This window comes from Hipposideros armiger, unplaced genomic scaffold (assembly GCF_001890085.2).
Source record: "Hipposideros armiger isolate ML-2016 unplaced genomic scaffold, ASM189008v1 scaffold_296, whole genome shotgun sequence".
NCBI lineage: Eukaryota > Metazoa > Chordata > Mammalia > Chiroptera > Hipposideridae > Hipposideros > Hipposideros armiger.
The window spans coordinates 979,889-994,018 of NW_017731646.1; the positions used below are offsets into that span (position 1 = coordinate 979,889).

The following is a 14,130-nucleotide window of genomic DNA, read 5'->3' on the forward strand; positions in this document are numbered from 1 at the left end:
TTTCATGTGTTCTCTAATTTGGTCCTATAAGAATCCTGAGAGTTTGGGGAAGGGAAGCCATTGTGATTCTCAAGATTCAGCTGTCTAGGGATGTCCATGCAGGCCAAACCACAGAAATCCTGAGCTCTGCAGAAGGCTATATGCCATTCTACCCAGGGGAAGTAATAGTGTTTCAGGTTTCTGCCTAATGTGGTAAAGCCAAACAAGGAAGTCCTCATATTTCCACTGAGCAAGCAAGAAAAAAATGTTCTCCACTGTAACCATGTGCATCAGTTTCTTTTTGCTACTGTAACAACAGAAATTTATCTTACACAATTCCAGAAGTCCAAAATGGTCTCACTGGGTGCAACAGAATGAGTGGTTGTGTCTCCCCAAAGTTCAGTGCTGAAACTCTAATCCTGATGAGATGGTAACTGGAGGTGGGACCTTTAGGAATTAATTAGGTTAGGAGGGTAGAGCCCTCATGAATGGAATTAGTGCAGTGCTCGTAAGAAAAAGCCAGAAAGCTAGCTAGTTCTCTTTTTACTATGGAAAGTTATAATGAGAAGTCGGCTGTCCACAACCTAAAAGAGGACTCATACCAGAAGCCAACCATGCTAGCACCCTGATCTTAGACTTCCAGCCTCCAGAAGTATGAGAAGTAAATATTTCTTGTATAAGCCACACAATCTATGGTAATTTGTTACACAGCACGAACTGCCTAAGACACTGGGCAAAAATCAAAGTGCAGGCAGAGCTGTGTTCCTTCTGACAGACCCAGAGGAGAAGCCTTCCCCAGCTTCTAGAGGTTGCCTCCTTCCAGTAAATGCATGACTCTGACCTCTGCTTTTACTGGATAATCCAGGATTAAGTTCCCCATTATAACATCCTTAACTTAGTCATAGCTGCAAAGTCCTTTTGCCTTGTACAGTGCTAGGGGTTCGCACACAAAGCATAGATAGAGCTGATACGCATTCAAAGTAGAGATATACCAGGCTGAGCTGCTGAGCTGCTGGGCCGTACACCAGGAGAACGAGAAGGTGTTAGCCTGCTGAGCTAGCAACTAAACTGGTGATAGGGAGTCCTAGGTCGTGCTAGAGGAAGCAGACTTTTCTGGAAGCTCTGCTGTTCAAGATTAATGGTCAGTACTTTAAGAGAATTTTAAATATTGACAACTAATAAGTGGCAGGGCCATGAGACAAATCGGGACCTCTCTGATGCCCATGTGTGTTCTTTTAATCCCTATGATAGACTCTCACATCTACCTTAACTTGAGGCTGGAAATTTTCTGTAGTAGAACCAAGACATAAAAGAGCTGCATCCCCTGCTCAGAGCCTCTGGGTCAAGGAAGAACCCGACGACAGAGAGCAGAGCAGAACAGAATGTAGGCTCTATGCCCAGGCTAAATGCTTTCACATTTGTCTTTGGGTAAAGGAACTGCAAGTATGAACTTCCTGGCGCATCTTTAAGAGAGCTACTTTATAGACGTAAGTCTGGGTTAACACATGCAGCTCTGTGTTAATTCAGTCTGGGTAAACGTGTTTTCATGAACTGTTTTTATGTCCTCGATGTTCTTTCCCAGACACTACCTGAGAAGTGAATAAATGATGGTGCCCAGAGTGTTCCAAGTCGAGTCAGCTGTCCTCCTCAGAAGTTTGGTTTTCCAGGGTTTTCTTCTATCTAGCGAGCTATTTCTCATTACACAAAGGTCACACCTGAGTCAACACATTTGTTACATGAACTTCCCAGGGATGGTTCCATGGTATATATAGTTTAATAAAATTTGTATTTTTCTATGTAATGTTCCAGACAGTAAATTCCCTTTCCCAAGAATTCCTGAGACTAGGTGAAAAGCCAGAGAAGGTTCTAGCACATGGCTTGCACGTATTAGATGTTCATTAAGTAACTGGTGACCAACCCATGAACGTATACACAAAGGCCTAAATGAACTCTCTTGCCACAAGGTCAATCTGAAAAGTTTGCTTTATTGTAAAATGTCATTTAACTCCTCTCAACCAACATTAACATGTAAATTGCATAGAAAGAGAGAATTCCTTAGTATCCTTAGTATGCAAAACTTTTCAACTTTCATGCATTCCAGTCAGGATATTACAGTGGTTGAAAGGTCTTGGAGACATTAAGACATGAGTTTGAATTCTGGTCCTATTATTTGCTAGTTATGTGACCTTGAAGAAGTTGCTTAACCTTTTTAGCTTCCTTTTCTTCATCTCTAATGGTAGGATAATAAAATTGAACTTGTACAGGTGTTCTGAGCATTTAATGACAACATATGGAAAATGTTCAACAGTTCCTGGTGCCTTGATGACAAATGATGGTGAAGGGTGATGATGATGACACGTCTAGATCCTCAAGGGCAGACAGATTCTCTGCCATGTGAGGTCCATCTGTCCTAGGGACATGTTCATCAGTCATGAGGCTCTCTGATTCTCTAGGGTAGCTGCCTATCTTCTCATGCAACATGCACTCAATCTCAGACAGCCTAGCTCACTTGCTTATATTTTGCATGATTATAATTTGACCGTAACTGGCTGACTAGCAGTGCTGCAGGCTACCTAGTCCTATCCCCTCAACACCCGCCCCCCACCACCACCACCAGAGTTTGGGGCATAGCCCCAAGGCATGATGGGTTGCAAATGGGAGGGAGAGCCTAGGGCTTTCAACTGATGTGAGTGAGCCATCTCTGCTTTCCTTGTCATCTTTATTCTTTTTTATCCCCAGAGCTCCTTCTCCGTTTTCTCTTTTTATTTGCCTCAAGGTTTGATCTACGTGGTCCTTCTTAGGGACTCAAAGCCTTCTCTATGTAGATCTTAATTATACTATAGATTATTACACAGGAATTCCATTCAAAATAAACTGTTGGGTGCATAAAAAAAGCAAAGCAATACACAAAATTCAATCTGATGTTCAGTAATGCAGGTGTAGTCATGAAAATCATTACTCTATTTTAAGACAAAGATTTTTCACCATGCCATTTTGTCATTCCAACATAGGGTTGTCCTTTGAATTCATATTTAAGTAACTATGGGATATTTACCTTAAATAACTATGGGATACACAGGGCTGTTCCTGCTAATAGAGAAGACAGGAAAATATGAATTTGGGTTTATCAATAACTTCCCTAGAAACTTAAAGCCGTGCCTTGGGTGGCTGCCCTCCTGGAATGAAAAGCCTGCTGAGCATTTCCTGAGGGAGATTCCTAAGTTCTGCTTGAGTACCCAAGAGAAGAGAGTCAGGAATGGGATCACATGATCCTACCCAGACACACTCTGTCAGCCTGGTCCAGAACGGTATGCTTTGATGACAGCGTTACTTAGAGGAAAGGTAAATTTTCATGACTTTATTCTCACAGCTTCCCACAATTAAAAGGAACATAAGACAATCAGGCATGTGAACATGCAAAGACTAGACAATATTTAGAAATCACCTCTATCTTATCTAAGTTCACTAGAAAGCAATTTGGCAGGTAAAAAAAATCTTTTTCATGTGATTTACACACCTGATCAAAAAAACATGACTTAAGAGCTTCCCCTTTCCTACTGTGTGATTTATTTTCTCCTAAAACACCCATATTACAAACACTATCACAAATGCCAACCCTTAGGAATAAAGGTAGGAAAAAGAAAAATGTTTGGTCTAAATAAAAGCCCTAGAAAACTATGAATAAACTATCAATACCAACTGCTAATTCTTTTGCAACTATGTGGGCCATTGTTTGAAATTCTCTAGCATTCCACTTTTTTTTTTCTTTTGGAAAGTAAAAAAAAAAAAAAAAAGGCAGATAAGGTCTATATAATTTTAGCAAGACAGTCAATCTTTCCAGGCAAGGTCTGGCATAACTAGATAAGATCAGGAAACTGTATTATTAGGAAAAATGCTAGTTCAAAAATATGAATGTAATGCAAGGTATCTTCTACAGCCTTCAATCTAATCTTTCAGTATAGGTTTACAGTTTCACTTATGGCCTGTATGGGATAGAATTCAGTGAACTTCTAAATATGCCCATTCTCTTTTTTTGAACTATGCATTAATGACTGTTTGCCTTTAGAAAGCTATTCTTTTCTGTGGAAAGCTAACCAACACACCCTATTTTTTATTCCTACTTTGCGAATCCTCCTACGAAACAGAACAGGTTATGAAACTAGCTTGGGAAAAATCACAACTTATCGCCATAACATTCCATTTGCCTGCTTTCTCTTCCTAGCACATTTCTGGGACCTGGGCAGAGAATCATATCCCTCACTGCACAGACCCCAGATAATCCCAGTGGAGGCTAGGGGAACTGATGAAGGAAGAGGAGGAAACCTGTATTTCAACAGGAGGTAAGCAGCATGAAAAATAAAAGGAAAATCAACAAAGTATTTTTAAGGTAAGCATAAGCATTTTGCATAATAAGACTGTCTATCTGAGATTAAGATCTTTCTTAGACTAAAACAAAAGTCACTAATGAATATCCTTTTGTACCTCAAAATCATGACCCCCCCGAGAAGTCTTTCCTTTGTTCATCATCCAAGAAACAGCTTTTCAGTCTAATAACAATATGAATCAATACTAGCTAATGTGGTGAGTTTCTTAGTAACTCTCAAACCATCCAGCCAGGAAGAGGTTCTGAGTAAACAACTGACATCAGATAGAAAAAGTTGAGTTACCTTTATTCCTCTTACCCCATCAAGCGCATGAATGAGACCCCCTACTTATTTTATTTTACAATTGCTCGACCAACTTCTAAAACAGATTTTTACACTGTATGTATTTCTTCTCTTTAACCATTCATTTTCTTAAAGGCAATGCTATCTGTCACTTCAAAAGACCAACCATTTGCCCCCTAACACATTAAATCGTTGATTTAGGCCTCTTAACAGCACAAATGGAATGTTCTTTCTATGATATGGTAGCAAAACTGGAAACCAGGTTAAGTCATATATGAGCTGTAAATCCTGCAATTCTACAGACTTTTGGTGAGAAGAAAAATAATGCAAAGACATTAGCAAGGGAAAACATGGCTAAGGTTTTAAATCATTTTCATTTACAAGGAAACTAACCACCTAAAACCACATCAGGGAAGGCCAGACAGAGATAGAATGAAATTTATAACCAGAAACATTTAACATGAAGTCATTGTACTCACTGTCTGATGGCTTCTGTCACAGTAGCGCAGACCAAAATAATCTATCTCCACAAGGTTTATGTGACGGAATACGTGGTCAAGGACAACAGAACCTTTCGTTGACTTCTGCAAAAATAATTCATAGTTTTACTTTTTTTTAAAAAAGGTGTTTTGTCTTTCTCAGTGGGACACAGTCAGAGGCTCTCATTTTTTATTAGCTCTGCTCACAACAGGAGCAATTTTATTAGCTCATAGTTCCCTCTGTAAGTTTTGCCTTAGTTACAATGAAAAACGGGGTTTTAAGTAAAGTGCATTAAAGAAATTGCTTTGGAAAGCAATCTTGAAATTGTAGTGGGTTTTAAATTAGTATAAACTTCTTTGCTTATGGGACTGTAAATTATCTTCAGGACAAAACTCTTTTAATAAAGATAATCTTTTATATAAAGAGCATCTAATAAATTCATCAAAAAACACTTATTTTGGTTAAAATCCCACAATTCTTTCACTTTAAAGAGCACTCTTCAACTACAGCATTACTCTCCCAACTAATACAAAAGATATATAAAATTAAAATAACAATAGCCAAACCTATTATTTTCTATCCTCAATTAATAAACGCACAACAATGTCCAAGTTAATGTTCTGAAAAGCCCCAGCTAAGATATTTTTACTGAATCTCTTTCACATAAGCAAATACATACGGAAAACATTTCCTTTGGCTGCTTTGTTAAATGCCGACACCTATCTAAAAATCTAATCTCTCTTCTCCCCCACTCACCCACTACATACACAGATTCCTTAAATTATGACTCTTAACATCTAATTTATTAAATACTAATTATTCACACATATGAGATAAACATTTAATCAGCAAGCACTATTCCACATACCACATTAATCTTGAAAATAATCCATTTTGATGGTATATGTACAGATACAGACATTTCCTTTCTTTTGTCTCAACATTGGCAGATACAACAGGATAGTAAGAGAAATCCCCAAGAGGTCACACATCATGTTAATGAAGTAGGGCTTTGTTCAGTTGCATTTTCTCTCAGAGAATTTCCAATACACGCTTACTGCTGTAGGGTGAGCACTCAATACTGCCCTGCTTTTAGAAAATGAATTTGTAATGTACAGGAAATGTTTTGATTAAATGTACAATTAAATGAGTGATAAGAGGTGAGAAAGCACACCCTGGGAGAAAATGATTCTTCAAATCCCATAGGTATTTTGTTTTCCTCTAACTTATCTTGGTTCAACTTAATTGGTCCCTTTTGCAAAACCCATGAGTTTATAAACAGAAAGCCCTTCTATGATAGATCTTTAGGTTGTTGGCCTACTAACAATGACACATCCAGTAAATGCCCCTTGGTGCTCATGTACCTATGTCTTCAGCTAGGGTAAAAATTTGGAAGTAAATTACTCATTCAAAGGACATGCATACTTAAAATTACAATAGGCACTGCCAAAAGGCCATTACAATTCATTCGATGAGACTATGTTTTCTCACACCCTTGCCAACAAGATTGGAGCAAACTTTTTCCAATCTGATTGAACAAAAAAGTGGGAAGGACTAATTCCTCTATCATGTGCTTAGTAATCAATGGCATTTCCTAACATTTGGGTTAGGCATTCTTTTTTTTTTTTTTTTCAATTTATTTTTAGCTGAGCCATCCTGCCACCTGTTGGCAGCTCAGCTCGAGCTGGGAATTGAACCGGCAACCCTGTTGCTCAGAGCTCACACTCTTGAGTGAGCTCTTAACCAACTGAGCCACTTGGCTGGCCCCCTGGGCTAGACATTCTTTAACCCAAAGTTTATGAGCAAATTCTACTAAGTACTTCTAATACAATGTAGTATACTTAGCTCTTCACTCTATCTGGAAATTATTTTTGTGCTGTGATAAGGGCCTTACTTTGTTTCAAAAGGATAGGCAACTGCACTACCGTTTACCAGAAAGGCTATCATTGCCTTTGGATTTGAAACAACTTTATCATCTACTAAATGAACCGTCATTCTATCCCATGGATTCTTCCTGGACCAATCCTTGAAGGCTTTAATGAGCTTAGATTGATTTGTTGATATCCATCATTCTTTCCCAAAATTGTCTTTGCCAATTCTTAGACATTTTTCTCTAGTAGAGGAAATTTAGAACCATCTTGCCAATTTAATAAACAGTTCTGTTGGGAATCTGACTCGAATTCAATTTAACTAACAGACTTGGGGGGGGGATGATATATTTACAAACTGAAACCTATATGGTTTTCTTTTATGTCCATCAAAGAAATTTTATGCTTTTTCTCATGTAAGTCTTATAAAATTTTACTTGGGCTTTGTGGCAGGCACAATTTACAAAACGTCCCCCACTCCAAAAATACATCCTGCTCTAATCCTTGGAACTTGTGAGTATGATGAAATATCACTCCTGTGATTGTGATATGTTATATGTCACAGTTGGCCTTAACATAGGGAGAGTATTGAAGTAAGATTTGATCTAATCACCTGTGTCTTTACAAGCAAAACACTTTCTCCAGCAAAAGAGAAAGTCAGAGGGGAAGTAAAAGATATCCAAAGCATGAGAACAACTGCACAGGTTCCTGCCACTTGAAAGATGGAGGGGGCCATCTGAGAAAGCAATGAGAACAGCCTAAAGGAGCTGAGAGTGGGCCCCAGCTGACAGCCAGTAAGAAAATGGGAACTTAAGTCCCACAGCCACAAGGATGGGGATTTGCTAACAATGTGTGCAAGTCTGGATATGGATTTGTCCCCAGAGCCTTCAGCTAAAAGCCCAGCCACCAACATCTTGATTTCAGCCTTGTGAGACTGAGCAGGAACCCAGCCATGCCATCCTAGACTTCTGACCTACAGAATGGTGAGATAAAAAATGGGGGTATAGGGCTGGCCGAGTGGCTCATTGGCTAAGAGTTGGCTTGGAAGCACACGCTCTGAGCAGCAGGGTCACCGGTTCGAATCCACATAGGCCAGTGACGCTGCGCCCTCTACAGCTAAGATAGTGAACAACAGCTTAACCTGGAGCTGGGCTGCCATGAGTACCTGGCAACGGCATAGGCTGCAGTGGAGCTGCAGTGGGCTGCTATTAGCTACCGTGAGGGGCCAGCATGAGCTGCCATGAGCAGCCGTCGAATGGCTGGCGACAGATCTGCCTCAGCTGGGAAGAGAGCAATGACCACAATACCAACATGAGCCAGTGAAGAGACGTCTTCCACAATTATACTGAAGAACAAAAGGACAGCAACTTGTCTGTTCCCCTTCCCTGATTCCCCAATGCTGTTTCCTCCCCCAATTCCCCAATAAAATCTTTAAAAAAAAAAGGGGGAATATATTTAAGCCACTAATTTGTGATAATTTGTTATGCAGCAATAGAAAACTAATACAGGCTTATTCTTAGTTATTTTATAGCTGTATTGATATATTATACTTTCTGAATGGCTACTGCTAACGTATTGGTAAGCAACTGATTTTTCTACTGCAGTCATCTTGCTAAACTCATATTAATGAAAAGAGTTTGTGGAGTCTTTTCATATAACCACATTTTCAACAGAGTAAGTGTTCGAGTTCTTTCTCTCCAAAATGCCTCCTCCATATTTCTTTGTTTTTCTTACTGCATTGACTGGGGTCTCAATAAAAGGATGACTGAGCATTGTGAGAACATCCATCCTTCTCCTCTTACTGACTTTAATGGAATTGCTTCAAAAATTTCATCACTGAGTATAATGGCTGCTCTACAGCCCTTTGTATATACCCTTTATCAAAGAGAAGGTTCCTTTCATTCCTGCTTTCTGGTCTTTTTATTTTATTCTGTTTTGATTTTTTAATCGAGAATGAATGATCATTTTATCAACTTCTTTATGGGAGCCTGAGATGATTATGAGATTTCTGTTCTTTCATTTGTGTTATATTAAGAGTTTCTGATGTTAACTATTCTTAATAGAGAATTTCCCAGTTGAGTTCTTTTGTTCTGGGTGTATAACACCAAGCCACCTCCCTATCTGGAGAGGATGTCCCACTATGTGAGTCTTGGTAGAGGCAGGAGCCAGGCTGTAACACCTGGCAGCTGGGCCACGGCACATGATCTAGTTTTAGCTAAGGACTTTGACTTCTGAGTAAGTGATGCAAAGATGAAGTAAGAGTTAGGAATTCGCTCATCTAGAGACAGAATCAACTGTAACAAGAAGTAACAGTGTCCCATTCCTAAGCTGGGTTTCCCAGCATTCTTGAAGTATAATACTAAATAGGAACAGCCAGGAACTCCACCAGCCTCCTTGCCCTGTGACAGCAGTGAATATGTATGTTTGGGTCCAAGAACCACGCCAGGGTCCTAAGTAAAAATCCTGAGTAAGAGTATAGGAAATTGAGTATACAGCTGTATACTAAAAATGTCATGACTACAAAGACTTTATCATAGGTATGTGAGTGCATCAAGCAGAGTTCTTGGTCGCAAACAATAATAGTTGACTCTTGCTAAGCAACCAGGAAAGGCATTTACTGAAAAGACACTGCTGTTTCACAAGTTGTACAGACATCGCCCGGATGGTTGCTTAGGTCTTCTCTTATCCCAGTACATCCACAGTCACTAAATTCAGAGCAATCCTTACTCCATCACTATCTCCTTCCACAGTTCTCCTGCAATTGTTTCACTTTTGCCTTTTGCTTCAGGAATTTTTTTTAATAGTTTCTGGCCAGCTGAGATTAACGTTTTGTATTTTCCAAGCTGTTGTGGAAAAATGCACACATATCTTTCCTGTTACTTCAAAATATTTCTGGAAGGCTGGCATATGAGGCTAGTATTCCATCTTGATCTAATCTCTCGTCTGGGTCCTCTCTCCTAGTCAGGCACAGACAAGAACAGACAGGGTAGCTATAACTAGGACAGGTAGAACCACACAACTCCAACATAATTCTCCTATCCCAAGCAGATAAAGAAGTGCTTCATGAACAAAAAAAGAATGAATTGTCCTTATGGGGGCAGATTTAAATGGAATATATATATATATATATATATATATATATACACATACATACATATACACACACACACACACACACACACAGAGATAGAGAAATTGAGATATATATAGATATAGATATAGATATAGATATAGATATAGATATATTATATCAAGGCTGTCTTTATGAAAAATATTTTATGCTTCCACTTCCACAAGAAATGTTAGCTTTTTCATACATATTATGAAGTATGAAAGAGATATAATAGTCTACTCATGAAGAATATACACAAAAGCAAGATTGGAAAACCAGCTTAGTAGTTTGGAAGGTATATAGAAATTGCAAAAATTTCAGGCACAGAAGAAATCATCAGTTTCCAAAACTATCATTCTAAAAATATCAGAACGTAGTCTGTGATAGTTTTGCATTTATATAGAATCTGTTATAGTGCTGAAAAGTCTTTACAAATATCATGCTTCAACATATTTGTTATCCTGCACAGAGAACCCATAAGGAAAGTATGCAGTGTTATGCAATGACTCCTGAACTGACCTAAGAGAAAACAAGATGTCTCATGATTCCCTGTATAGTACGGGTGTGTCTATACATGCACCTGGAGCAGAGCCAGATGAACTTCAGAAATGCTGTATTTCTGTCACTACTTCAAGCAAACATATACATGAAAACCTCTTAATTCTCCTGTGTCACACTGTAATATGACAAGACTCAGAAAGCATAGATGCCAGCAGTAAATTCACCACTGGGGTGGAGGGTGCATACCACCAGCTCACATTTCTGCCAGTTCTGCCCTCAGCGACCCCTTTCAATCACCCTTCCCCCAGTTTGTATTCCATTGTTATGCCTCCTGCCTTTACACTTATGGATAATTTCATTTTTCATGTGGGTTCTTCCTAGAGACTGCCCGTGGGCTAAATTTTGCAGTTTAGGATGAAAGTCTTCAGGTTTGGAAGAAATCATCCTTGAACAAAGAAATTACAAACTGATAGAGAACTGACAGAAGAGCCAAAGAACAAACTAGAAGTACACTAGGCAAGGAACAGGTCAGTTGCAGGATTTATTACTAGAAAAGGATAAGCAAGTACCATCAAGGATATTATAAAAGAAACATGACTTCATTCATTCAAATATTTATTGAGTACCAATTACATGCCAGCAAATGATTAATCTCTAGAAGATGGAAAAAGTGCGCTAACGAAACCAGAGGAGATTAAGATGCACCCAGAATGTAATACAAAGAACCTCTATGGATGAAGCAGTTGATTGACCCATCAGAACCCTAAAAGAAGCTCTGGGGCTATGGAGTGACTAAAACATCTGAGAAACTTGTAGAAAGTGAGACAGGGAAGAACTTGGTTTCATCAGAAGTTTTTTGTACATTTGACTAGTTACCTTGCACACATTTTACTTGCATTAAAAATATATATATATTATATATATATTTAATATATATTATAATAATATATATTAAAGTATGCCAAGTAGAAACTAGTCATTTACTTCTTGGCTCATGGAGGTAGTTCTTTTGTGGATCTGGTTCAAGCACTAAGAGGTGTTAAGTAAGGAAAATGTATAGAGACAAGATAGGACTATGAAGTTAAGCTATCAATTTGTTGACTACGTTTACATATAAACAACTCACACTCCCCATTCCCCCCAAAAAAGTTACTCTAAGACTTTTGATTTTGAATTCTTCCGGAGCCCTTCTGCAGGCAGATCTAACTATACAGACTGTTCAATACTAGCGTGGAGGCTACATGCCCCACCAGACCCTTATATGCTGAGACACGGGCTTCATTTTTAAATCCGATGATTACTTTCCTTTGAAGTTTAAGGAAAACTTGTCTCTGAACTTTACTTCTTTCAGTGCCTGACAAAGGAAAGACATAAATGTGATTGTATTTAGTACCATTCCAGTTCTTTCTGACCATTTCTAGAAGAAAATTCTGCCAAAATAAAACATTTCCAAGATGCTACTAAAAAGATATTACTGTGACCATAGGACTCAGCAACATGCTCAAGGGTTTTCTGGAAGAAGAATAAATTCAAAAATGGAGTTCATCACATAATGGGCCTCCACTAATGAAACTTGAGAGTTGAGTGACAACACAAATATCAGGACAGGACTTCGTGAGGTGTCCCTGGGCCTTGGCGTGCCTGTACTGTTCTCTTTATCTGGAATATCTTCCCTGCTCTCTGTCATCATCAAAACCCCACTCATCCTTCAAGACCCAGTTCTAACGCCACCTTCTCCACAAAACCTGCCATCATCCCCTCAACCTCATTATGACCTCTGCCTCCATTGAACCTGCAAAGTGTCATTTTTGCCCATCACTGAGACTTACACTGTTCTGCCTTTACTAAAGCCATTTTCTCTTTCTCTTAGCTTTTCTAATATTTAGACATTTTGAAAGCAGGTACGGAGCATTATACACCACTTTCTTTCCATGCTGTCCAATAATTTACACACAGTAAGAACACCCTCCAAGTTCACAGAATTAATGCTAAGGGCCAACAAACAAGGAAGAGAGAGAGGCAGTACTGGGAACATGGCAGCCTATAAACCTCTCTTCCTGCCTCTTAATGAAGATTTCCATTTACCAAGGACCAATCAGACCTATGAAAGCAAAGAGAAAGATGGATGAATCCAGTTATCCTGACCTCAGTATTTAGCTGATTCAAAGCTACTTAGTTTACTTTTAATTAAAAAATATATATTTGTTTCCTTGTCACATAATTCCAACAGACTCAGATTCTAAAGGTAGTACAAGGAATAAGTAGCTTATATTTGAAATTTACAAGATACCAGAAAGTAAAGGGGTCTGATAATAAATGTTTTACATAAATCTTATAGACATGTAGAGTTTTCTTTATGTAATAAAATAAATCTGACAGGAATTTGGTTTTCCATCATCAGGAAAACAAAAGAGGTTGGATAGGAAACAGTTAAGAAGAAAATAAAAGAAGCAACTTTTTATTTTATAACTCCATTCAGAAAAAGTTCATTTAAATGTTACAATATATTAACTTACTTTTCAAATGAGAGTAAATAAACGCCTGCGACACATTCCTGTATTGTGGATTATATGTCACTTAATTCTCAGCAAACAGAGGTAGGTTACTTTTATTACTGACATGCTAGCAGCATTCTGGAAAGAACAGAGCTACAAGAGGCTTATAATCGTAGAGAAAGGCTCCCAAGTAGAACAAGTTTATTAGAAAATACCATCAGAGAGACTTTCGACCAGAACAAAGAATTCTTCAAATGAGTAATAACACCTTTGCCGATTAACATGATACTACAAACCAGAAAGGCAGGTTTTTGCCAGCTGCACAGAATAACTAGTACATTCAAGACAAACTCCTTCAAAAAGTTTACTCCTTCACAAAGGGAAAATGAAGACTTCAAACAATTCTTTAATGATATGCCTTTAAAATTCACTATATTTTCATTTAGCATTTTTAACATGACACAGTCCAAGTTTTCTGGGAAAACATAAATCACTATAATTTTTTTTTTTTTTTTTTTAGCTCAGGCCTATTGGGATAAGGTAAAGCATGAAGGAGACATTTCTCAAGCACCAATGCTAACTTTTTCTCAGGCCAAGTATTGTTAACCACCATCTGATGGTTTCTGACTAAGAGTTACTTTCACCCTCTAGATGAGGAATCTGTAAAGAAAGCCCTCACTTAGTCATAAAGAAAAGAGTAAAATGTGTTCATTTTTCAAGGTGCTGCTTATATTTCTCATGTATAAAAGTGCGTTTTTTTTGGTTTTGTTTTTATTTATTTTTTTTGTTTTGTTGTAAAATAAACGTTTTTTAAAATTAGTTTCAGCTGTACAACATAGTGTAATAGTTATACTTTTCACCCCTCAAAGTGACAACCCCTCCCCCAATCCACCGCCCCACTCCCCCCCTGATATCATATATATCTATTACAATTCCCTTGACTCCACTTCCACACTATACTCCACGTCCCGTGACTTTCTTTCTTTCTTTCTTTCTTTCTTTCTTTCTTTCTTTCTTTCTTTCTTTCT

General features: G+C 38.3%; 1 protein-coding gene across 3 annotated transcripts in view; it reads right to left on the bottom strand.

The window, feature by feature from the left end:
• The window catches only part of EPB41L4A (erythrocyte membrane protein band 4.1 like 4A), a 258,505-nt gene that overhangs the window by 147,891 nt on the left and 96,484 nt on the right, over window positions 1-14,130 (bottom strand). For all 3 annotated transcript variants that reach the window (XM_019659141.1, XM_019659144.1, XM_019659142.1), the window contains exon 2: window positions 5,126-5,230. In XM_019659141.1, coding sequence (XP_019514686.1) covers window positions 5,126-5,230 — 105 coding nt within the window. The remainder of the gene's footprint in view (window positions 1-5,125; window positions 5,231-14,130) is intronic.